General features: G+C 42.1%; 1 protein-coding gene and 1 long non-coding RNA gene across 3 annotated transcripts in view; one reads left to right on the top strand and one right to left on the bottom strand.

Moving 5' to 3' along the window:
• Positions 1 to 25,893, bottom strand: part of DIP2B (disco interacting protein 2 homolog B) — a 141,981-nt gene that overhangs the window by 36,823 nt on the left and 79,265 nt on the right. The window contains exons 3-10 of one of the 2 annotated variants that reach the window (XM_054012526.1): positions 21,103 to 21,231; positions 17,856 to 17,981; positions 11,214 to 11,426; positions 6,870 to 7,019; positions 5,072 to 5,191; positions 4,135 to 4,332; positions 2,683 to 2,774; positions 1,318 to 1,428 (exon numbers count right to left, since the gene is read on the bottom strand). In XM_054012526.1, coding sequence (XP_053868501.1) covers positions 1,318 to 1,428; positions 2,683 to 2,774; positions 4,135 to 4,332; positions 5,072 to 5,191; positions 6,870 to 7,019; positions 11,214 to 11,426; positions 17,856 to 17,981; positions 21,103 to 21,231 — 1,139 coding nt within the window. The remainder of the gene's footprint in view (positions 1 to 1,317; positions 1,429 to 2,682; positions 2,775 to 4,134; positions 4,333 to 5,071; positions 5,192 to 6,869; positions 7,020 to 11,213; positions 11,427 to 17,855; positions 17,982 to 21,102; positions 21,232 to 25,893) is intronic. The other variant, XM_054012527.1, reaches the window with a different exon arrangement.
• LOC128828151 (uncharacterized) lies at positions 1,235 to 25,344 on the top strand. Its single transcript, XR_008443165.1, has 2 exons — positions 1,235 to 1,324; positions 25,195 to 25,344. It is a non-coding gene; the product is annotated as an uncharacterized LOC128828151 (long non-coding RNA).

Below are 25,893 nucleotides of genomic sequence, written 5' to 3'. Positions count from 1 at the left end.
GTTTCATCTGATTTGTCCCATGTGCATCTGGCAATGGTTTGAAACTCAAATGACAACCACAGTCTGGCACTGATTATTTGGCTACAGTCATATTAACATGCTCTAGAAAACAACATGCATCATGAAGGCATGCTGGGTGTAATGGGGACTCTCATGCTGACAGAATTTGTTCCCTAGGGCAGGTTGAGCAGCTGTGACAGATGTATTTCTGTGAGCAAATAAAAGTCCACAGAAAAATGAGAACCTATTATAAAAATATGGAAGATTACTTAATATTCTGCCTAGCAAGTCTGTTCCGTTCACTTAATTCTGAGGTCCAGGGATGCAAGTGGAAAGACTGTGAAAAGCTGTTGGTTCTCAAGGAAAAAAAACAGATGATGTTGCACTGGCATAACCATAAACGGCCAGAGGCGAAAGGCAGATGATTTCAATGGTGAGACGGGCCTACTCAGATGGATGTCAGCATATACCATTGCACTCAAATGGTTTATTTTCACTATGAAAAGCACTAAATCTTCAAACAAGAATTAAAAAATGAAAATGGAAATAATACATCAAAATAATAAACATGCCCTCTCTGTCCCCCCCATAACTGACTAACCCTACTACACAAAGATAAAAGCACTGGAATGAGTAGCTGATCAAGTGACCTGACTGGCCAAATAGAGGTAGAAGCTTTAATTTCATTTGGTTGCCACAGCAGTTGTCATGTTGAGGCTGCAAAGCAAAGCTCTAGAAACCCACAGCATTACCAGACTAGTTAACCATTTCATTACCACCACCCTTGCCGGATGGTTGCCATTATGATGCTATTATGGTTTCCTCTCACAAAATTCTATGGTGTCACAGCTTTTAGAATGGCAATCACATAGCAACATTAGGGAAAAAACCCTTCTGGGAGCAGGGATTATACAGCAAGAAATGACGGGGAATAAGGGTCTGTTTTTCAGATGTGCTGAGCACCCACAACACCCACTGAAGTCAGAAGGGAGCTGCAGGGAGATTAACAAGGACATGTTATAGACACTGTGATGGGCACACGTCTAAGGGAATACACTGTTCTTTCAGTTGTTCAGCAAAACTCTGCTAAGCAGCCAATTTTTTTTTTTTTTTTTTTTTTTTTTTTTTTTTTTTTTTTTTTACAGTTTTAGACTCTGCAGTGGCACGTTCCTATGACTCTTACAACTGTGCTGTGACAGAAGAACTGCTAAAGCCGCAGAGGGTCATTATGAAACACTATCAAATCAGAGGCTGATGGTCTGACTTGGTTTTCATCCCACACCAGCCGATCACTCCTCTAAGATGCATCAACGTTACCTTTCTGGTAAGAGGTACCTCTATAGGCACTGGGATCACTTCTGCTAGCAGACAGCCGTAAAACGCCACCATGAACATGACTGGGTCATTGTTGGGGTAAACAAGGGCTACCTACAATTCACAGAAGTATTTGGTTAGAGAAGATATGAGGCGCAACATTAAAGTTGGGTTTGTTACATTCCCAGAGATTAAGCTGTTTAATTCAACAAAAAGAATCAAGGTCAACTCAATGGCTGTTCCCAGCTACACCCCATGAAGTGAAAATGTTGCCAAAAAATCCATTGAACTCCCCTTTGTCCTAACACATGAAACATTAAACCATGGTTAGCAATTAAGAATTTATTAAAATCAAATTCTCTGTTTAGAGCAAATTTGTAGATGGTGGAAACCTGTTTAATGTAGAACCTCTTTCAATAAAGCATTTACTTCCTTGCCATATTATTCCTACAAAACTAACCCAAGATTTTTACTATTAAAGTGTGCTCATTTCTCAGCTTTCCCCTCTGACAGGCCTGTTCCTACTGCATTATATCTTTGCATGTGAGAAGTTTACTTTTTAGTGTGATCCTCCCATGGGTATGGATTCAAAAGGGTGGCAATGATATCTCAGAGTAGGTTATTAGGACAAATTCTCTTTACAGGTTCTTTTTTAAGTGGGACCCATTAAAACAAAATGTAATACCAACTTGTCCATTGGCCCTGCTAAAAATACGCTCTTTAGCATGATGCTGACATGATCATTGACCCTCCAATCAGGGTCCAGTGAGGAATTTTGGCATTTTAGTTTCAGAGGTGGGAAAAGGACAAAGATAAGCTTCATGGCTTTTCAGCCATTTTTAAAGGAGTTCATGCACGTTCAGATTCTAGCACAGCATCCCATACAGGTCTTCTCTTTGGGAACTCTGTACAGCATACAAGGCTGTGTGTGTTTATATTCCTATCCATATACAGCTGCAGTTAATATCTCTGTATATATACACATGCATACAATGGGAAGAAGAGACCACTGAACCTTTTCACTAATATCAAGAGCAGTGTGCTAAGACCTCTGACATTGCTCCTAGGGAGAGAGGATCGTGTAGGGGAGATTTTCAAAGGCACATAGGGGAGTTAGAAGCACACACACCAATGACTCCTTCAGACACTTGAAAATCTCAGCCCAGGAGTTCTCTTCCTGAGGGCTGGACAGGGGGTCTTTCCATGCAGCCCGGAAACCTTTCTTTAACACACAGCTGGGCCCCTAGGATAAGAGTCATGCACTTGCCATGAACATTACAGTCTTGTCCTTTTAATAAGGGCAAGTGACAATGCAAAAAACCCTCTTCCCATTTCAGAGGAAGAGCCAAACATTCCCAAGCTCATTACCCTGTCTCCAGGCTTTAACACAGGTTCATTTTTGGTCCCCAGTTTATTAAGCAGCGTGTAGGCCAGCTTAAGGCTTCTACTCCATAATTTACCTAAAACACAAAGAGAAGAAGTTTGCAAACTCCACATCAACCAATCATATGAACAACACTACTCAGCGCCTAGGTAGTATTAACAGTTACAGAACTCAAAGGACTTTACACTTAGCCCGATTTTGCAAAAGTGGAGGCACAAAGAGGTTCAGTGATTTGCCCTGGTGACAATGAGTGACAGAAATGGAAACGGTCCCAGAAATCCAACGCCCAGTCCTCTGCAGTATTTCTTGTAACAATAAAAAGGTGCAAAGACAAACCCAACCTGATAGAATCCTTTATATACACCTAGGACTTAATCCTTATTCAGGTTTGATTCAGAAAAATTAAATTAAAGGCTTCCCTTTAAAAAGGACACAAATAGCTGTTTTGCTTGCCTGGCTACGCTGCTCATCACAAAGAGAAACTGGGTAAATTCAAGAGTGACATGAAGGCGACACTGTATCCTATTTTTATACAGACTCTCAAATCATATTCTTAAGGCCACATCTACACTACCTGCCGGATTGGCGGGTAGTAATCGATCTATCGGGGATCGATTTATCGCGTCTCGTCTAGACGCGATAAATCGATCCCTGAATCGACGCCCGTACTCCACCTCAGCAGGAGGAGTAAGCAGAGTCGATGGGGGAGCCGCGGCAGTCGACTTGCCGCCGTGAGGACGGCCAGGTAAGTCGAACTAAGATACTTCGACTTTAGCATAGCTGAAGTTGCGTATTTTAGATCAACCCCCCTCCCCCACACACACAGTGTAGACCAGCCCTAAGTGGCAACAAAGAGAAATGGTGGATGTTTAATCTACAAGTATTTCTAGAGCCAATGAAAACTTCATCAGTATCCCATGTCCTCCTGTCACTCCTATGCTTCTCAGAGCTCCCGTCCGCGTTAGCTCCAACGCTTGGCTTGGCTCGGCTCCTCCTCTCACGCTCCCCGTGTACTTGGAATGGTCTCCAATCTTGTGTCAAACGTGCTCACATGCCACCTCCATATCCTCCCTTCAAATCCACCGCTTCCAAGAATCCCTCTCCCAGTGTTCACATGTCCCTCCCCTGATCTATTTGAGGGAAGGGATCTTGTCATATTCTAAATGCTGTAAAGTGTCCTGTACATTTACGGTGCTGTGTCACTGTGAAGTCAGTATAAGGAGGAGACTGACCACCAGAGACAGGAAAACTCATTACAATAAGAAGTCTGCAGAATCTCACCTCTCATGCTGGATTTAAAATGTTTTGTTTACAAACCTCTCGCATCCCAGGAATTTGGGCAAACACTTTTCCAGTCTGGCTGCCAACTGTCAATTCGTACTCTATCACACCCCAGCACTGTAAGAATGATGCAGCAGTAGAAATATACCACTCACCATACGTCAGGGTATAGACGGGTTTTCCGGTAACATCCAGTGCGGTCAGACAGGGACATTTGGCCTGCGTGGTCCCCCAGCGCTGCAGTGCTGATTCTAAGGCAGGAGGCCAATTACAAACGACTCCCAGTGGCTCCCCCTTAACAGGTGTCATCTGGCGCCCCTCTGGTTTGGGCTGGTTTGGGTCAGGCTGCGGGACTGAAAGAAAATTAAATCCCCCCACACTCAGTTAGTCCCAGCTCACATACTCACAAGCAGGGAAGAGAACTGAAAACAAATGCTGTTCCACACAGAACACAAGGCAACCTGTACATTTATAAACCCCAAACAAAACCCTACCAAAAACAAAACACTGCCCGGCACAAACAACATTCCCCCTGGGGAAAGGATGAGAGAGAGAACAAACGACATGTGACATGTTAGTCATGCTGCTTAATGCACGATTGGAAGGTGCTCAGAAACTGCATTAATGAGGGCGGTAAAAACCTATATGAAATAGAATGGAATTCCACCATATTGAGCCAACAAGCCACAAGCTGCTTTGATGTTATTGATGCAAAAAAAAAAAAAAACCCAAACCCACTTTTCCTTTGGGAAATTATTATGGTTAAGGGGACCTTAGAAATTAGGCTTTCAAAATCCATTTAAACCTTTTGTAAAAAAGTCTAAGCAGTTTGCATTAATATAGTGCGGGTGTAATGGGCTGGACTGACAGCCCTGGAGAGTTACACCATCCATTCATCCACTGGGCAATGGATTAATTTAATGACTACATTCCTACCACTGGAGCTTGGCCACAGACAGTCCACGGTGCTCATATCACCTTTAAAGAGGCAGTCAATCTCTAAGTCAACTCTGTACAACAGCATAACAAAACACATCATATGTTTGTGCTCACAACAAATGAGCAATTAGAGCATTTCTTGCCGGTTGTTACCTTCCACGATTTCTTCAAAATCGTCCACAAAAAATTCCTTCAGAGGTGGCCTTTTTGGTCGTTTCAGGGTGTTGAGCAGCTGTTGAATTTTTGTGGAGACTCTGCTACTTACAGGTACACCTAGTGGGGAGAGGAAAACTTCAGCTAATCAATGAGCTCATCATCACTAGCAACGTTAATTTCCTACCTCCCTTCACAAGGAATTATTTTCTCCTGACGTGCCCACTTGCCCTGTTAAAAGTCACAATCTTAACAACCAAGGCCAATGAAGACTATTGGGCTTGGTTCTATTTTAATCAAGAGGGAATAAATTGTTAGTAACTTATCCCCTCCCTTTCTGAAGTCTCATTCCCATCTGTCTTTGGTACATTACATGTGCTGTGAAACGTGGCATGCAATTTAGCATGTCTTCAGAATAACTGCCAGTGCCATTGCATGACTTGACCAGCAGAGGGTGTTGGTAAGACTTACAAGCATTGACACCACTTTTACCTCAGAGATTTAGACCAAACAGTTTATGATCAGTATTTTTATCAGCTTCATAGTACCAAAGCTATAGTTAAGAATTGTGTTTTCATTAGTCTCCCCTCAGTTTGTGTGGATTCCAATACAATAGCATTTTAAAAGCAAGAAACCCACATATAAATTCTGGACTTTGTTACCAAAAGGCAAGAAGCTGAAAAGAAAGACAGCAGAGCTTCTTTTAAAAGCTACCCTCACTTACTAGCTGCACCTTCAACATGAAGTTAGATGTTGCAGTGAGATAAAGGCTCCTTTGAAAATCCAACGCAGAGTAACAGTTTTCCTAAGCATGACTGATCTTTGTGAGGAAGGAATTGATTTTTAAATTAACCCAAAGAGTTTTTACCCAGACCACCTTCTTCTCTGTATACTGTTCATAAGCTTCAGCTCTGTACCTGATGCTTGACATTTACCAACCACAATATCAGTAAATTTAGCACTGGAAAGTGCCAGGTTATTTTTCTGTTGGCACCCCTGGGGACTGAACTATTCTGCCCTCAGCGTACATACATCAGCAGTGCAAGCTCCCCACATGTCCCCTCACGGCATCTGTCTCACTAGCAATCTGAGGGAGTAGTGAGAAGGGCCCGTTCAATTCTTGGCTGCTGTTCAGATTGCCCTTGGTGTTTGTTGTTTTCATTGGTTTGTCCATCAGGAACTAGACTGAGGAACCTCCTATAAGAAAATTCCCTTCAGAGGCCATCTGATGGCACTGAATGTAAATCACAGGGTAGGAAATGAATCAGCAATCTAGACGAGAAAGCTTCTGAGCTCCCATCCTCTGAGACATTCAGTCTCCCTGAAAGACAATTATAACCTAGTTTCAGGCACGGCTGGGAAAGTATTAAAACTGCTTCATCCCACCAAACACCAAACAACTGTTATTCTCTAAAATAGCTGTTGAAGGTAGGCTCTCGAGAACTGTGAGCAAGTGACTTACAAAAAATCTCGGTCCCAAAAGTCTTGGACTTCTGGAACCAACAGAGCTAAATGTGTTGAGATTGGGGTGTGCGGTGAAGTCTATTCAGCTCTCCAGGATTTTTTTTTTGCTGAGTGGGTAGGCAGCACAGGGAGTGTCCACAGTCTGGGGGTATATTACGGCTGACATTGCAGCCACTTAAACTTAACAGGGTGTGTTTGTAGCGAGTCTGAATTGGTTTAGGAACCTACAGCAAGTATAAGCACATTCTGCAAGTCACACACGTCACTGACCCCCCCCCCAGTTCAGCTTCTCCCATGCCATGCTCTCATTTGTGGGTACTCAAAGGTTCCATACCATCAGCAGTGTCCATGAGACTAGATCGATTGGATCCCTTGTGCGTGCCTTTCACGATTCCTGATGGAGGAAGATCAATAGTTGCTGGGCGTGCTGAGGAAGAGGATGAGGAGGTAGTTGCAGTGACATCAGGGGGAACAGAGAAATTCTCTTGAAAAGGGAGAAAACTGATATTCAATTTAATGTGCACCTTCCATTATCCAATGGCCAAGTAAAGTGTCAATTACCCATCAGCTACTGTCCTCAACAACAAAATAATGCTTTACCCTTCTACCCTGGCTTTTGTGAAAGCATCTTAGGGTGATTTCTAAACATTATTTTAGCACCCTACGGTGGCGTGCATTATCCATCTTGCACAATGGAGGCATAGAAAAACTTTCTCCAAGTCACAAAGCAACTCAATGACAGAGCCCAAGCTACTCCTATTCTAACCACTATACCATGCGAACTCTAGACAGTAGGTACTTAAAAAAAAAAAAAGTCATTTTAGATGAAAATTTGCCTTCTGATGGTCAAACTCCTAGAACAGAAAGCTGCTGTGTTATCTCCTGCTAGAATCTGAGCTGTAATAATGTCTCACATGGCATGACTTCCTCCTGAGTTACAGATTTGTAAACTAAACAAGAGGGAAAAAACTTTGGTTATAGATGTAATCCTTAGAAGGAGATTGGAAAAGAAACATCATGCTGGGCTGTGGTACCCTTCAGTTTCAATAGTTAAGCAGGGTGGAACCTGGACAGTAGTTGATAATAGACCTGCAAGAAAAACCTAGGCCTCCATGAAGTGATGCTGGCCTGAGAGCCTCAAGTTAGGGGGCATTTTGCTGCCAGAGGTCCTGGCTTTCAGATGATGTGTCAAATAGAGATCCACTTGCATTACTTCAAAACTCTAAGGTCCTTTGGGCAATAGCAGGAGTGCTAAATATGGCTCTGCTCCATTTAAGAAAGTACATTTTGTCTAGCTAAGGCTCCTCTGTAAGTTTAATTGGATATGGTATTTTTCACTTTATCCTAAGCTGCCACATTGTGTTGCCGTGCATTGTTAAAGTACAGAAGTGGCTGTATTATATTCATAGTATTTACTGTCCTACACAAATGCCTTGTTAAACCAGGTTTAATATTACTGAAGAAATATAACTTATGTAAAGCAGCTAGAGCATTACTATGAAAGAAAATAGGCATTGAACACACTGGAAATAACCAAATTAAGGTAATTTTCATAAATACTCCATTACTTTTGTAATTCACACTTTTTCAATACTGACATATGAAGATTCATGTAACAACCTTAACACTGGCCTGTAAAACAACAACTTCTCTAATATTTTGGGCAATGAAAGCTATAAGACAGATAAGTTGAAAGTTCGAAAGCATGAACAGGGAGTGTTTAAAATGATGGGAATATGAATTTTTCACACACCGATATGGTTATTAAGCAAATGTGTGACCTCTAAGGGCACCAGAATATTAACGAAAATTACTTTGGTCATTTCCTGTTTCTTTAATGCTTACAGTGTCACATTTCATTGATGGTAATGCTAAAAGTAACGCATTTTGCATAAAGGGTTATATTAATTATTTAATCTTCTAACTGAAATAAACAACAAAAGGTATAACAACATTGTTGTTTTTCTTAAAAGAGAAATGACGAGCCCTGCAGGTTTACACTGGATTGGCACAGGAGCACAAAGCTTACTACAGCACCAGACACACAGCAGCAGTTCCCATGCAGCTGGTGCATGACATTTTCTCTAGTACTAGCAGATCTGGGGGGCACTGGGATCCCCCACATTTCCTATAGATCTTAGCCGTGCAGAGGAGGGGAACCTGTCACCCACTTCCTAAGGACAGCAGGACAGGAGCTCCACACCTGTGCATCTCCTATGGCATGCAAGGAAGGAGGTGTACAGGAGAGGAACATCACTTCTATGCATCTTGGGAACTATGCCGGTGGGGAATGTACCTGCTCCTAAGCTCAGTGGGAACAAGCACCTTGGTTCTGTACCGCTTTGTGCAACGGTGACCAGGCAGGAACTTTTACACTCCTCTCTATAGCTCAGTGGTTTGATCATTGGCCTGCTAAACCCAGGGTTGTGAGTTCAATCCTTAAGGAGGCCATTTAGGGATCTGGGGCAAAAATCTGTCAGGGGATTGGTCCTGCTTTGAGCAGGGGGTTGGACTAGATACCTCCTGAGGTCCCTTCAAACCCTGATATTCTATGATTCTATATAAAACTGTTTATGCAAGAGTTCTAATGCATACAATTTTAGATGTTGACATCTGATGAACATATCTATTTCACAAAAAAAAACAGGAGTACTTGTGGCACCTTAGAGACTAACAAAGTTATTTGAGCATAAGCTTTCGTGGGCTACACCCCACTTCTTTCTGTGTGTTCCATTCTATGCATCCGAAGAAGATATTTATACATACAGAGAACATGAAAAGGTGGAAGTAGTCATGCCAACTGCAAGAGGCCAATCCATTGAGATGAGCTATCATCAGCAGGAGAAAAAAAACTTTTGAAGTGATAATCGAGATGACCCATAGAAGGTGTGAGGAGAACTTAACATGGGGAAATAGATTCAATTAGTGTAATGACCCGACCATTCCTAGTCTCTGTTTAAACCCAAGTTAATTGTATTTAATTTGCATATTAATTCAAGTTCAGCAGTATCTCTTTGGAGTCTGTTTTTGAATTTTTTTGCTGCAAAATTGCCACCTTCAAGTCTGTCACTGAGTGGTTAGAGAGGTTGAAGTGTTCTCCCACTGGTTTTTGAATGTTATGATTCCTGATGTCAGATTTGTGTCCATTTATTTTTTTGCGTAGAGACTGTCCGGTTTGGCCAATGTAGATGGCAGAGGGGCACTGCTGGCACATGATGGCATATATGACGTTGGTAGATGTGCAGGTGAATGAGCCCCTGATGGCGTGGCTAACGTGATTAGGTCCTATGATGGTGTCACTCGAAATATCTTCTGTGTGTTCCATTCTATGCATCCGAAGAAGTGGGCTGTAGCTCAAATAAATGTGTTAGTCTCTAAGGTGCCACAAGTACTCCTGTTCTTTTTGCAGATACAGACTAACATGGCTGCTACTCTGAAACATATCTATTTCATGTTGCCAATGCAAATAGTTATGATAAAAAGATTGCTTTTATTTATTTTAAACTAACTCGTGCACAAGATTTTGCTGGGCATCATTTGAAAACAAGTGCTATGAAAATTAGGTATTAATTTGACAGGAACTACACAGGTGCTGAACAGCGAGCAGCCCTCATTCATTATCAGAAAGCTGATTCCACAATTGTAATTTGTTTTTTGCATTCCCCAGTTTTTAAAGTGCCACTGTGCTTCAATAAAGCATTAATTATACTGACTACATTTTATGTGCAGTTTTCCATTTCAGAAAACCACTTGCATCCCAGTAAAGAAACAAAAACATCAGCAACATAAATGTCAAGGAAACAGAGTAAAGCGAAGCTGGTAAAATCACCAACTCTGCTATGCATTGCTTGCTCCAAACCAATTAAGCCAAAGCACAGAGCACACAGATACAGCTATCCCCCTGGGTTGCAGTAATAACCTTAAGAGCATATAAAAAGGAAAGATGAGCAATGGAGCAAAACAAACCCTGAAATTTCATACAGCAGCATCAGCAGCAGGGAGCACCTCAGAGCATCAAAAAACTGAGCCTGGGGTATCCAGATCTGTAATTCCCTTCCCACCCCTTCTCAGCAACATCGACAGCTAGCTTGGAAAATAGTCAAGGCTTCAAATCTGTGTCAGATCTTTAATTTGTGATGTTGTAATTCTCTCATGAATAGCTGTGTGCATTGGGGTTTTGTTTTTTAAACAATAAATACTAAGATAACAGATTATTAGGGTCTAATACTGCATGTAGAATTTTTAAAAAGCAAGTATTCCAACACCCCGACTTGTTTTAGGAAAAGATACAGCTGTGACATGCCACAGAACATGAAGGCCAAAGTCACTCCCTACATTTGGCAGCATTGTTTATGCAAGCAGCTTCAGGTAGTCGCAAGCATTAGCAACACCTATGTGCAGAAAGAAAGCTCTGCAGCTGAGCATGTCAACATTGTAAGTGCATCCCTGGGATCTTTTCTACACCAGCAGGCTCCTATTTCCCTCTGACCAACTGCACTTTTCCAAACTCTTGGGCCGAGCTCAGTCTTGGTGAGTCTACTGAAGCCCAGTGGGTTCCATGGAGACAGAATGATGCCTTACACCAAATTTTCGTTAGACAATGGGGGATTCTAACTTTGTGAAAACAGAATCTAAACTTGAAGCAGTTTTAGTTTTGCTGTTCATACCCAGTTCCTACCTATTCGAGTATTGGCAAATACATCAGCTAGTGTCCCACTGGTCCCTTTGCCTTCTCCATGGGATAGTGTAGAAGATGCTGATGAAGATGTGGATGACCCCTGAATAGATCGGTTGATCCAGGACTCAGCATTCTGTAAGCTCTGATGCAATGCAGCAGAAAGAGCAGCCTGGCGCCTTAGCGATCCCTCATCCTCGGATGCAGAAGATGTGTCTGTGTGGAATCAAAACAAGAGAATCTAGCCTCTTTGGAAAGCACATTGCACTTAGCATGCTCCTTGACAACTGACCTACTATTGACAAAGGGTTCACATTCCTAACATGGAGGATGCTCTTTAGAGACTTGGCGTCAACAAGGTTACATAGGCCAAAATGGAGATAAAATCTGTTGAAGAAGCAAACATCCCCAGTTTGAACCAATTGACTCCTGTAAAGAAAAACTTACAAAGATAATTAACACTAGTCAGATAGTTATACCTGTCATAGGGAGACCCATTAGTGCATTCCCTCGCCCCCATAATTGTACCATTCAAACTCTCTATTGAGCCATCTGCTGTGTTGCTCAGCAGCAGTCATTCTGAAATGGAAACCTAAGTGTCAGAGGATCAGCCTGTGTCATTGCCGAGCCTTTTGAAGGAGCAAGTTTGTTTGAAGACATGGACAAATGTCTATAATGCAATAACTATTTTGCAGGGATACATGCAGATAGCAGCAACTTTATGCTCCCCAGCAAATAAAGCTATTCATATGTGAATAGCATTCTCTTTGTGGTTGTACATATTTGAACAGTACCTCGAAAAAAATCATACAACAGGGGTCTGCATCCTGCATGTGCAAGGAGACCGTATTTCCTCTATTATGATCCCATGAACTAAGAATATAGATATCATAAGAGATCTCACATTATTTATTTAGTGCCATAAAAGTGCATGGTGCTACATATAAATATACTTTGGCTTTAAATATTTTAGTGTTCTGAAATAATCCTGCTCTTTAGTAGTCTCTCAAGTCAGGAGTAAGACTTTTATCATAGCCCACCTACTTGCCAAGGCAAGAAACAGCACCCAACCAGAGAAAGGGGCTGCAGTTAAGAGGCAAATGCTGCAAATCAATAGCAAGTTCTAATGTATTCATACAGCACCCAAGACTCACAATGGGCCCATGGTCTTGTACAAAAGTCAGGACAATTAAAATAAAGCAGGAAGCCATGCAGACAAGGGGAACAGCCAGTCAACCAATGGGATGGGGAAAAAACCAGGAACGACTAAGAAAAGAGAAGTCAAAAATAGCCAAATTGGAGTGGGTCTAACAGAAAGAACTGTTGTGAACTCCACAGATACAGAGGGAAGGGGACTCCACAGATTGAGTCCCTCAGTCAAAAAGATCCTCCTGCCCTCCAGATGGAATCTCAAGACCACAAGTGATAAACCAGTCCACCTCCCCGGCCTTAAAGAGGTGTTGGGTAAATAGGGCCAGATTATTAAGGGCTTTAGGGTACCTATCAGCAGACCATGAATCCATTTGCTGTGGTTAGTGCCAATTCCCCACTCTTATACCAAGGAGCAAGTGGACACCTGTTGGCTTTATATTACATATTGCCAATTTAAAGATCACCACAAAATCAGGAAGTCAACGTCAAATTCAAAGAGACAAGAACAGGGACAAGGTGAGGCAACAAGTCAAAATCTCAACATGGGATTGTATAGGAGACGTAACTGAGATCTCGACCCAAAGCTCATTGATGTCAAAGGAAAAGCTCTCTCTCATTGGGTTTTGGATCATACCCCGAATAGGGAACATGGTTCACTTTTGGGCCCATGCAATAAGCGCTGGCACAAGTGCCAACAGTTACAGAGTGTAACTCTGAGCAGATATCTGATATAAGAACAAATCATTTAAAGGTTAAAATTCAATCTCAGAATAAAACGGAGTATATAAACATCCAATGTCTAACTAGAGCGATCCAAAGGAGCAGCTACCCTGTGTCCTGCCAGATGGCAGGTGCATCTTGCTATCCACAGGAAGAGCTGCAATTGGAAGTTCACCTGCCAAAGATAATACATTCAGTGTAATGAACCTAAAATATAACTCATTCAACAGTGGAGGCCTTTGGGCCTGCCGAAGGAATACGTTCTCTCAAAAGAAATGTATAGTTCAAGATTCTACGTTGAACAGCCTCCCTTGCAGCTGTAAATAGATTCCATGAAGCCATTTTAATTTATTTTAACTTAATATGCATATGTCTGAAATTAAAATAACTTGATTTGAAAAAGGCAGCAAAACTGGTTTTGGGTTATTGGGTTTGTAGCCAATTTGTTTCATTAGTTTTCTTCATGGGATCAATTATGCAATTAGGTATATTGTTTCAATTCAATTACCCAATTTGCCAGGCTTTAAAAAAGAGTTTTTAATGAGTTAAAATTGGTTCTTAGGAGACCTGTCATCAGTGAGGAATTCAGTGTCTTCCTTTGTTCGTGATACTACTAGACACTGCTAAGTAGGTATTTCAACAAGGGTAGAGTTTGCACTGAATACAATACAAAGGTCATTATGCCACAAAATATGCATTAGTATATATTTTACAGTGTAGGGAGTGTTTTGCTGCTTCACCAGCTCCAGACAGAATTTCCCCAGATCAGGAAGAAGGTTTTAAATATGCCCTGTGCATGTAAATATGTCTATGTGCCCTGACAGTGCAATATGCGCGAGCTATAAGCATCCTGTCAGCCATCGATCAGTGATGTGCAGGGAAGCATTTGGCAGGGCGTGATCTAAAGCAAACAGTGATGGTCCATTGATACAAGAGGAGATACAATCTCATGCAAAATCCCAACATTTGCCATATACACAAGTGTTCATACAAGCTTCATGTTAAGTCCATTTGATTCTGGGGAATTCACTATCCTCCAGGAGCTTTAGAAGCAACCTCTGCATGTAAAAATCAAGCAGGAAGCATTTAAAGCCCAGAATGCTTCGTATTATCATTACTGGATTTGGTATTTGACATTTGCGCCAGTGTCCGATATACATTTTACAGCCATGTGATTCAATAGATTTCTTCCAGCCAGCCCTTACAGCAAAGATTGGTGTTTAACAGAACAGAATTACTGCAAAAACAAAACATTTCCTGCTTGTTTTTACCGTGCAAAAGTCTCACATGATATGAAAATTATGCTTAAATAATTTGAGGCATTGGCAAAGTTAACTTTATATGCCTCTTTTACAAGAGTACGTAACCTGTTCCGCTAAAAAGAACACATCTAAACTCAAAATCAAAGACAGCACTGTCCAAAACAAGTGCATGGGAGAGACTTTCTTGCAAAAACTCCAAGCAGGTGCTTAGGTGCTGAATGCCATGAGTTCTGTGACAGCCCAGTGACTTCTGTAAACTTAGAGAAGTTTGTCTGGTTTATCAGTCTCTGTGTTAAGCCTCTTAATGGTGAGCACTTAGAATCTTGTTGTTTTCTACACAAGAGATTTGCTTCCCTAGCACCGTATGGAAAATGTGTTGTCAGAAATCTAAGTCACTGCTGATGCTATATAAAAAGCTACATGGAAAAATATTCCCTCTTAATATTGTTTGAGACCCTCTACACCAGCTCAGACTGCCTTCCTTCCTGTGCACATCAGCATCGTCTTCATGTTCACTTCTGCAGTTTTTTGAAAGGTTCTAGTAGATGTAATGGTTATTAAAATTGGTGGCTTGCTAAATAAGGTCGTTGGTCTAGTGTCTATGTAACGGAAGTATTCACCTAAATTTTCATGGTGCTAAACTCTTAAACAAGCAGTATAAGACTGCATTGTCTCCATCTGCTTGTTGGGAGGAGGAACTCTTACACAAGCATCTGAACTAGCAGAGAAGACTGAAGTCTATTAACTTGCTGATGATGAAAGGTGATGGAGCCCTGCAGACTAATTTCTTTTAGCTGGTCATGCCCCAGGTTCAGCATGGGCAGCAGCTGAGATGCTTCACCCACAAGCTGATGACACCTGTGTCTAAACCCCACTCTAGGGGCGAGAGGAGATCCATCCTCAGTCCTTGATATCTCTGCTTTGATTGCAGGGGGCGTTAGAGATAGCAGTGGTAGCTTTTGACAATATGGATACCTGCGCCTACCAGAAACTGGACTGAGGTCCTACTAATTTCATACAGCCTATCAAAAATCTGTCAATTTGTTTGAGTGAATACACTGTTTCTTGGATCTTGCATCTGAAGTGAGGTTCTTACCCACGAAAGCTTATGCTCCCAGTACTTCTGTTAGTCTCAAAGGTGCCACAGGACCCTCTGTTGCTTTTTACAGATTTAGACTAACACGGCTACCCCTCTGATACTGTACACTGTTTCTTCTATTCCTCCCTCTCCAGAGAGAAATGGGAGGGGGACATTGAGCTCCTTAGACTCTTTCCTTTTCATTCTCTCCACTGGCCTGCAACATGGCATCTTTCAGAAGAGCTAAACCCCAGAGTCGTTCCGTCAGGGGAGGTCACTGACTGTACAGAGAAACATCCCCCTTCCTTCCAGAGGCTGTGAACACGCTGCTTCTGCTTCACACCCAGCTACCATCAAGGCCTGTGAGTCAACTCCTGAGCTCTGGCCCACAAATACAGATCCCTGCCATTGAGCACCAAGCATTGCCACCAGACCAGCGGGAGTTAGATGCAGCTTGATAATTTATCACTCCTTTTCCCCAGGTCATTCCACTCCTTTGTCCATGCCTGGTGCGGGAGCGTAGTATAGCACGTGCTGCATATGCACAAGGTTCAATGCAGAGAGGAAAGCTGGCTGGATTTTAATCCTTGCTGTGCATACTGCTGTTTTTGTCAATGCGTTGATCCACATGAATGAGTAATATCTAGGCACAAAGAACCCCTGCAAAGAGGAAGCTGAGATAATAACCTCATGACATTAGTGAATAATTTCAGACCATAAAGAGAAACGACATGGCAGTAATTCAAGTTGTCTGAAAGAATCTGAATATCCACATAATTAGGTCACATATACTGACAAAGAGCTTAGGAGCCTTCGACCAAGCTAAACACTTTAAATTCCCCTGCCGCACAAAGTACAATTTATGCATTTGTCCAAAAATATAACAAAAAACCCCAACAAAGTACAGTTCGTTAACTGCTCCCAGCTGCCAGACCCTGGTTAGGTTTTTGAGGGTTTAAAGATTGTGAATTTTACAGGCATAGCGGCAGGAGCGTGGCAGGTTTAATGAAGGGCAATACCTATCCAGAGATTAACAACAGGAAGCTCCTTCAGATGAGATATCTCAGAAAAGAGCAAGCCACACAGCACTAAAAAAAGCAAACCCAGAAAGGGAGCATGTACAAAGTGACACCACCTTTGGAAAAAGATGCATCCACTCCCCAAACCTACTCTCACACCAAGGCTCTGTAAAGGAGTTGAAATTATATTCACAACAGGGCATCAAGTGTAAGATTATTTTGGAGTTACAGACTTTTACCCAGGGCCAATGGGCTCATTTTATACAAGAGCCTCTTGGAGGTTATATAGAATGCTTCCTTTAAAATCTGATGCTGCAAAGAGGCAGCAGGCTTGTGTTTATTACTTTGGGTTGTCCCACTGACTTCGCAGAGTGAAAATAATGATTAGTATTAAGGACAGATCCAAAGGGCAGAAGTCATTGAAAGGATTCCCCCAGTTAGATCAGGCCCTCAGCATCCAGCAACACCAGTTTCTTATTCTACGTTCTGTCTAGTGATGAACACACAGTTGGAATGTACCAAGTCAATAATAAACTCGGGATAATTCCTACATGAGGATATAAATTGCAGTCTCAGAGTTGTTTTTTTTTTTTTTAATACTAACAGGTTTATTGCACTGGTGTAAATATAAAAACTGGAATGAGCAGAGATTACACAGCAATGTGTGAAACTGTAGCACCCAGGGGTTATGGTATTGTTGCCATCAGCACAATGGTCTGAGGTTGTGCAACTGTATTTACAACCCATAACCTTGTGCACAAAGCTGCTTGAAAAACGGAAAAAAGTTTATTCATTAATATTTGATTAAAACCTACCAGGACCTGCAACAAATTATGTGAGTGGCTTTATAGCTGGGGCCCATGATAACCACTTCACATGAGTAGGCAGGGAGTGAAGAGGCCCTGAGTATTCTGGGATCACAGAAATCTCCGAGTCCATGCCTCAGTAAGGTGCATCATTGTAAATTACTAAGCTTTGGAAAACTGGTGGCTGCTTTTGAATGCTATCTGTTAACCTTAGGAAAACACAAGCCCACAATGTTGTTTTAACTTTTTATGGATCAAGAGACTGAAATAGGGATCCGGAAAGTAAAAGAGGAATTCTCAGTCCAAGAAAGTGCCTCAGCTTTCACAACTGGGGCTTTAAAAGGCCTCAGAGGATGAATTATTTCTCCCTATTGTAAAGCACAGCTGAGATATCAGCTTTGCAAGGGAGGGTTACTCAACACACATTCCCTGAACATGCAAATCACCAGCCACTAAGATGTGACAAGGGAGCCTCAGAAATTATATACCAGATAGAAGTGCAACAGGATATTTAACAATCTTTGCATAACTTCAGCCTCCTGGCTTGGAAACTGTTAGGAGATTTATCAACCCCTCTCAGAACCACAACCGGCAAGAGTGTTCCTAACCTGGGGGCGTGCAGGCATCAGCTGGCGATTGTACAAATGTGGAACGTCTTTTAGTTGGCATGGGCAAGGCCATCTTCTGTTCTTTATGCTTTGCCAGTGCTGCCTGAACTGCCTCTGTGTGGATATCTGCAAAATGGAAATTACCACCCTTAGTTTTGCAAAACTAAAAACATAGTAGGAATATTTTTTATATATTATGTAGTTTAAAAAGGAATTATTCACATATATTATAGCCACTTCACAGCACCTTCATAAACAGTGAATTAAGCTCTGCCACCCCGCCTATGACATTTCAATTTTACTGATGCGGAAAATAAAACAGTGGTTAAGTGATTTGCCAATCCAGAACAAACAAGTGGAAGAGCCAGAAACTTTGGTTCCAAGTATCCTACACTAACCATTAGACCCCTTTGTCTCTCTAGCAACTATTTTGTAGCAAATTGCATTTCTGTAACCCTTTTCCCCCCAACCTTCTATCCCAACCTGCTTGCCTGTCTTCACGAACGGTTACATCTTGTCTTTCAGACTACGAGCTTTGGTGCAGAGGGCTGTCTTTTTCTAGATCATCTTTGTACAGCACCTAGCACAGTCGATTACCAAACTGGCTGGCCACCAAGCAATACCATAACGTCTTGTTAAATCATAAAAATGCACCGATGCCAATGCTCCATAGAACTCATCAGCTTCGAAGTATTTTAAAAGATCAGACACATTTAGACTTTACATTAGAATACAATGGATCCTTTAACTGAACAAGCCTGCCCTGCTTTGCACATTCAGTAGCGGCCTGCCCAAAGTTTTAACACAAAGTCAGAAGAATTACTGCAATCATTCAATGGCAAGACCAGGGAACCAGCCTATGGATTCAAGGGAACAATCCACACCCCAATGCCACGAACCAAACATAAGTTTAGGAATCAAATATTTTACCACAGCACAAGAAGAAATAAAACCTTGTAGAATTTGTTGCCCTCAGAGGAAAATAAAAGGGAAATTAGAGACATGTCAGAAGAAGCTGTCAGATCTGCACTTATTTTTTAAAATAAGTCAAATGTTTATTTGCATTTATTTTTCTACAAATCAATCTAAATACAAAACAAAAGCCAGAGAAATACTGTTTTCACCCATCCTCTGATGGAGGTCAGAGATTCTTCACTCTTTTTGGGGTACTTTTATGGGAATAATTTCAGAAAAGTAGCAGGGAAAAGAATTTTGGAATCCTGGAGACATGAATGGTTCCAAAGTGACCTTGGGACTCCAGTGCCAGCTCTCTTGGCATACATCACTGGATTGGTAATCAGAACTGTATTATGGGAGAGGAAAGCCTGCAGTGGGGGACACAGTCAATTGAATCAGTGGATTTAGCTGTTGGCACCAGCCCTTAAGAAACCTAAATAAATCACAGCACAATACCACACAAAAAATACTGCTGCTGCTGCTATTTTTTCACTTTTATAGGACCTTCCATCCAAGAAGCTCAAAGCAGTTTACAAAAGTGAATTAAGTTTCACAATCCCCCTGTGAGATAAATATGTTCCCTTCACACAGATGGTGAAGTGAATTAGGCCATGTCTACATGATGAGTGCCACAGAGGCATAACTACAGAGCTGTAGCACAGACACAGACTACAGCAAGGGAAGGGGTTTTTCTGTTGTGTAGGAACGCTTACCTCCCCTGGTGATGGTAGCTAGGTCTACAGAAGCATTGTTCCATTGACCTAGCTGCGTCTACACTGGGGGTTAGGTGGGCATAGCTAGGTGCTCAAGGGTGTGCATTTTTCCTGACCAACAAGTTCAGCTTCAGACTGTGAGTGGGAACTTGCCTCCTGCTTCTACACACACCCCACCTCCAGTCGTCCTCCTCCTGAGCAGCAGAGGAAATCAGCAGGACAGGAGTCAGACTGAGGCGCTCGGAACATGTGAGCACAACGGAGAACAGTTCTTAGCCTCCAGGGCAGATGTGTCTGTCAGTCTGTGATTCCAGAAGTGTGGAATGCAGCTTGTCTAGGGAGCAGCAGGTAACTAAACGTCACTGATCTGAACTGGGCTTTGGTAGCTCTGCACTGCTGAATGCAAATTCTGTCCTAGGCTGGTAGGTGGCTACAGCTAAATTAATCCCAACCATACGCACCAGCTTCCTCCAGGCCCAGGGTGTGTGTGCGCGCGCACACATTCCCCCGCTCCGCCCCCACCCGCCCCCTTCTCCCAAGTCCCCACCCCTGCCCCACCCCCTCCCTTGAGCGTGCTCTGTACTCCCGGAGCCTCCTGCACGCCGGAAACAGCTGATTGCGGCAGGGGGGAGGCGCAGGAGGGGAGTGGGGAGCTGGCTGCCAGTGAGTGCTAAGCACCCACTAATTTTTTCCATGGGTGCACCAGGGCTGGAGCACCCATGGAGTTGGCACCTGTGATCCCAACACTACTTTGCCAATGATTTCAATGCTAACTCCAAGCACTCAGCCACCCTTCTGAGGGGCTCTATGGATATCTCTACACTGCAATTAAAATCCCGCAGCTGGCCTTGCCAACGGACTCAGGCTCGTAGGGCTGTTTTATTAAAGTGTGGGCTTGGGGAGGAGCCCGGGCTCTAGAGCCCTGCGAGGTGGGAGGGTCCCAGAGTTTGGGCTACAGCCCAAGCCTGAGCATCTACCCTGCAATTAAACAGACCCCTAGCCAAAGCCCCATGAGCCCGAGTCAGCTGGCACGGGCCAACCGCTGATGTCTAATTGCAGTGGAGACATACCCTAAGGGAGCTCAGTCCTGGGCCCACTCCTCACTACAGATAAACTAAACTCTGGCATTATCCAATCATTGGTGATCAATCAGCGAACCTGCTGGGGAGCTGGAACTCCCTCTAGCTGGAGAAGAGGAACTGGCTACTCTCAGGAGCTCCCTTCAGGAGGCGGCACTGGACATTTCAATTAATTTAGTCTTTCTACAGTGTGCCTATCTGCCTCTTGTCACTCATTAAAATGGATTAGCGCCAAGTGAAGTTCTCTTCCGTTAGCCAGCTAAACTCAACCCAGGAGCCCATGAGGTAAAGAGCCATTTACTCTCCCTGATCAGCATCCTTTGTTCCTTGATTTTCATTAGGAACCGTAGGCCCCTGAGTACCCCTGGTTTCTAGACACACTATAAGCAAGACAGGACTTTCAGCAATCAGACCACTAACTGGCTGAACCGCTCAGATCATGTGACCTGTATTCTCCCACTGACAAAGGTCTTTGATGTGTGATTGTTATATCCTTACCAGACCGATAGCGTTCATCTCTGGCTCCTCCAGATCGAGCTCGGTGATACTTGGATGAGGATGGTGCTGAAGTTGCTGCTGGAGCAGGTGTCTGATTTCTGGGTTCCTTTTGTAATGCTGGATCAACCCCTGGAAAACAAATGCACAATTCTTTCAGAGCTTAAAAAAAAAAAAAAAAAAACCAACCCAAAGCCACCTGCTTTTGGACAACCTTAAAAATCCATTGTTACCTGATAAATTATCCACAGGGAACAAACAGGTTCAGCACAGTGTGCTCCTGAAATTAAAGACTGCCTGCTGAGCTGTTCAATAAGCATGTTTAAGGTTTTGTCTAAACTGGGATTTAGCCACTGGTGCAAACCCCTAGTATAGGCCATGAGTTACACTGGTGTAGCATGATCTGTAAAGAGCAGTTTAGCCTGGTTCCAGCAGTACTATATCCTTGTGCTTTTTAAAAATTATACATCTCTCCCTTGAGATTTAAACCTGCATTAAATCTTTAATGCTTGGGGGAGGGGGGGAGGGGGAGAGGAGGGCAAACAAACAAAAAACACAGTTCTCCATCAAGACAGATATCTAAAGAATGAATTTTGGAAGAGAATTATATACAAGACAGCCTGATCTATTGCAACCATTTTATTATCATAATTTTCATAACACTTAAAGAAAATGGTTTCAGTTATTAGTGAAGAAACTAGCTAAATAAAAGTCCTAATTACAGCATATCTATAATTCATGAAATTCTCCAGCATAAGTCCTGCAATTTTACAAGAGAAAAACTTTCCACTGCAAGCAAATGTGTCACGAAAGAGCTTTAAACACAGCATTGCATCCTTCCTTTAGGGGGAAAAAAAACCTCTTTAAAAATAGCTGAACGCAGTCTGAGTGAAGAACAAGCGATCGAAATAAGCCATTTTTATTGATAGGTCACATACAGTAAACAGGAAGGAAATTGATTCTTTTACAAAGACAGCTTGTCTTGTAGAACTAAAAAAGAGCAAAACGGTTTGAATTAACATGAAGAACTTGAAAATATAGTTCAGTGTTTACAGAATGAAACTGGGGGAGAAATTCTGGTTCCACTGAAGTCTATGGGAGCTTTGCCATTGATTTTAACGAGGCTAGGATTTCACCCAGGGAATCAGGAATCCTGGGTTTTAGTCCTTCTCCTACCATTGACCCACCGTGAGATCACGGGCAAGTCACCTCACCTCTGTGCGCCTCAGTTCCCCCACGTGTACAACGGGGATTATAAAGGATCATATGCAAGTGCAAGACAGTACATTTCAATAGCAGTTCCTTATTTGACCCCTTTTGCCCAGAACTACAATCAGGGTATATAATTTGCATGTCAAGCATATATATTGCTCATGAACGTGCCAACATAATTACTCAAGACTGAACAGTCTATGAATGCGGTGCTGTAATTACAGTCTTCTTCTGTCGTTTTAGCTACTAATTAATAGTCAGAGAGGGTATCAGATCAATGTTGCATGAACAGAGGAGGATTTACAAGAATAGATCAAACTGCTTTAGTAAGTAAATAACATGATTCCAAAATTAGCTGGAAATCCCAAAAGCTAACATTTATTTGTAACATGGTACTTCAGTCAGTGTCTGCAGAATCTGGATATGAAAGTTTTGGAAAGTATCAAAGTTAAGGAGTGGCAAAAATGTTGGGGTCACTCATCCACAATTTTAATTTTTGTTACTAAACAGTATAAAATAAGTCTTATATAAGTTAAAATATAGCCTCCATCCAGAAATTTACGTTACCAGAAATAAAACAATAGTTACCAAATGAGTACCATAACAGATCATACTTCAGTAATGCCTTTCATCTTAGGATTCTGAAGCAATTTACAAACATAAAGGCTTCAACATACACACCCCCGCCACTCCCCATACCATGAGGTAGACAAGTTTTCAATGTACATCTGGGGAAAATGAGACCGAGAGAGGGTAAGTGACCTTGTCCAATTTCACAAACTAGTTAATGGCAATGATGAAACTGACGAGGCAGCCAAGACACTTATTACCTGCCATATTGCAGACCAGCACCTTAGTGACAGTATACTTGTGTGTCCCCTCACCGGCACTTCAAAACCATGGTTAAGGATGTGGTATGAACCTAAAACTTTCCTGTATAGATAAGCTCATTGGCAGAACTATATTGCTATAGTCATACCAGTATAACTCCTTGCGTGGACACTCACATTCCCAAATAAGAGGAAGTGCACGGTGCAAGCCTGAGCATCTCAAATGAAAGGGCGAACTGAAGGGGCAAGTCTTATTTTCACTTAACCACTTGCTGGGCGTAGAAGCTAAGAGCATCAATAATCAATAAGCAGACTGGGAAGGGAGGAGTATGGATTTGGGGTAAAGGTACAGGACTAGGAGCCAAGAGCTGGATTTAAATCTGCATTTCAAGAAAGATGTGGAGAAATTGGAGAGGGTCCAGAGAAGAGCAACAAGAATGATTAAAGGTCTAGAGAACATGTCCTATGAAGGAAGGCTGAAAGAATTGGGTTTGTTTAGTTTGGAAAAGAGAAGACAGAGGGGACATGATAGCAGTTTTCAGGTATCTAAAAGGGTGTCATAAGGAGGAAGGAGAAAACTTGTTCACCTTAGCCTCTAAGGATAGAGCAAGAAGCAATGGGCTTAAACTGCAGCAAGGGAGGTTTAGGTTGGACATTAGGAAAAATTTCCTAATTGTCAAGGTGGTTAAACACTGGAATAAATTGCCTAGGGAGGTTGTGGAATCTCCATCTCTGGAGATATTTAAGAGTAGGTTAGAAAAATGTCTATCAGGGATGGTCTAGACAGTATTTGGTCCTGCCATGAGGGCAGGGGATTGGACTCGATGACCTCTCAAGGTCCCTTCCAGTCCTAGAATCTATGAATCTGTGCAACTTCTGTACCTAACACGCTTCAAGTCTACCAATTTGCAAAAGCGGGTCAGAGCAGTCCGCTGCATTTCAGGGGCCACAAGGCTACTTTAATTAAGATTTGTGTTTGTAAACTGCTTGGAGATCCTTGATGTAAAATGTTTAGATAATTTACAATTCAAAACGAGTAACAAAATAGCTGCAACAATGGACTGTGTGTACTAATATCAGCACTGTCACCAAACGAGAATTTCACCTTTTTGAAAACATAGCTGAATGCTACTTAACGGGGACAGTGACCCAAGTCTGTTACTCTCCAGCCCAGGCTGGTAGCCTTCAAAAGTTTTTACCATCTGATGTGTTTTCAATGGCTTGTGTATCATGAGCCTGGTGGTTTGCCTAGTTCTCAGTTCCCAGATGGTACACACCAGACACTCCCAGCTAATAACTGTCCCTATACAGCTTGTTTTAGTGAGGGTGTCATCAAGACTGAACTCACCTCTTGTGCCCTAGAAGAGGAGCCTCCATCTCAAGATAGAGATACACTGGCGAGGAAGCTTGGACTATTGCTGCCTGTGCTGAATCACTTTGGATGATTTTTAAACCCTTCTGCACTGTTACTTTGGTATCTTTCACAAAGCACCAGCTGCAAACATTATGGATTTAAAAACATTTAAAACACTGAAAATATTGAAAAACCTGGAATATCAGGGGGAGAATAATTACTGTAGAAAATTTAATCAATTAGAACAAGTAGAATATGCTGTAAACCTTATTAGCGCCAAAGCAACACATGCACCTGTGCATTACCAGCCTTCCAAATAAAAGTCATTGTTTTATAGTGCCCAGTCCTTACATTGGATCCATGTGGTAGATTCTTACACCCCTGGGAAGCCCCATTGGGACTCTGCAGTCGTAGAAGGATCTGTGATGTGGACCATTATAAACACAGACCCAGAGTCTTAAATTGTAAACTCCTCAGGCACAGACTGTCTTTTTATGCTTTGTACAGTGCCAAGCACATCATCTGGGCTTAAAGAAATAAACAAGCAATTTCAATGCCAATGACAGTCAAAGGCATCTTCCTTGTGTACCCATCTGAACAAGCTCCTCTTGTCCACGATACAAATTACATTAAATGACAGACTGAAGAACTGCACTTTTGCTTAAGACTCATCCATGTTTGTGTCTTTGTCGTTAACAGGGAGGTTTTATTCAGAGCCAATGAAGAGACAACTTCAACAACTAACAACGCAGCTTAAACCTTCCTGTTCACTTGACAATTTATTTAGGACTGTAAGTAAGTAACCACTAGATGTCAGCAGCACAATTAAACACTATTCTTTAAAATGAACTATTGAATACACTTTAATTTCTTGCTTCCAAGATGCAAAAGCTTTGTTTATTCCACAGCACATCACAGTGTAGTCATGATAGTTCGTTTACACAGGGATCAAATGTATCCCTAACTGACATGAAAGCTCAAGATCTAGCTCTTTGTTTAAACATTGTTGTTATATAAGAATGTGTATGAGTACAAATGAATATAAAGCACATAAGCAGGATTCAGAGATCTGGGAAGAAGTACATATTTATAGTACATCATCTACAGTTACAAAGCTCTCTGACAAAGCAGCAGAAGTGAGCTAAGCTTGGCAGATGTTAAATGACTTTATTTAGCATTCCCTTCAGAATAATCCTGCTACAAGCTGCACTTTCTGCTGGCAGGACCTGGATACACACAGGCACCATGATGGTTGTATTTGATATGGGTTTTATAGGATGCAGTTGATGTTTTAATTGCCATTTGATGCTAGCTGAACATGCTGCTCCCCTACTCCCTCCCTCTCAGTAAGGGGAAGGGACACTAGCTATAAAGTGATTTTATATAGAAGAGACAATA

Source organism: Malaclemys terrapin, chromosome 23 (genome assembly GCF_027887155.1).
Source record: "Malaclemys terrapin pileata isolate rMalTer1 chromosome 23, rMalTer1.hap1, whole genome shotgun sequence".
NCBI classification, from domain to species: Eukaryota; Metazoa; Chordata; order Testudines; family Emydidae; genus Malaclemys; species Malaclemys terrapin.
Note: the sequence above shows the minus strand (reverse complement) of the source record. Positions and strands in the feature narration are given on the sequence as shown.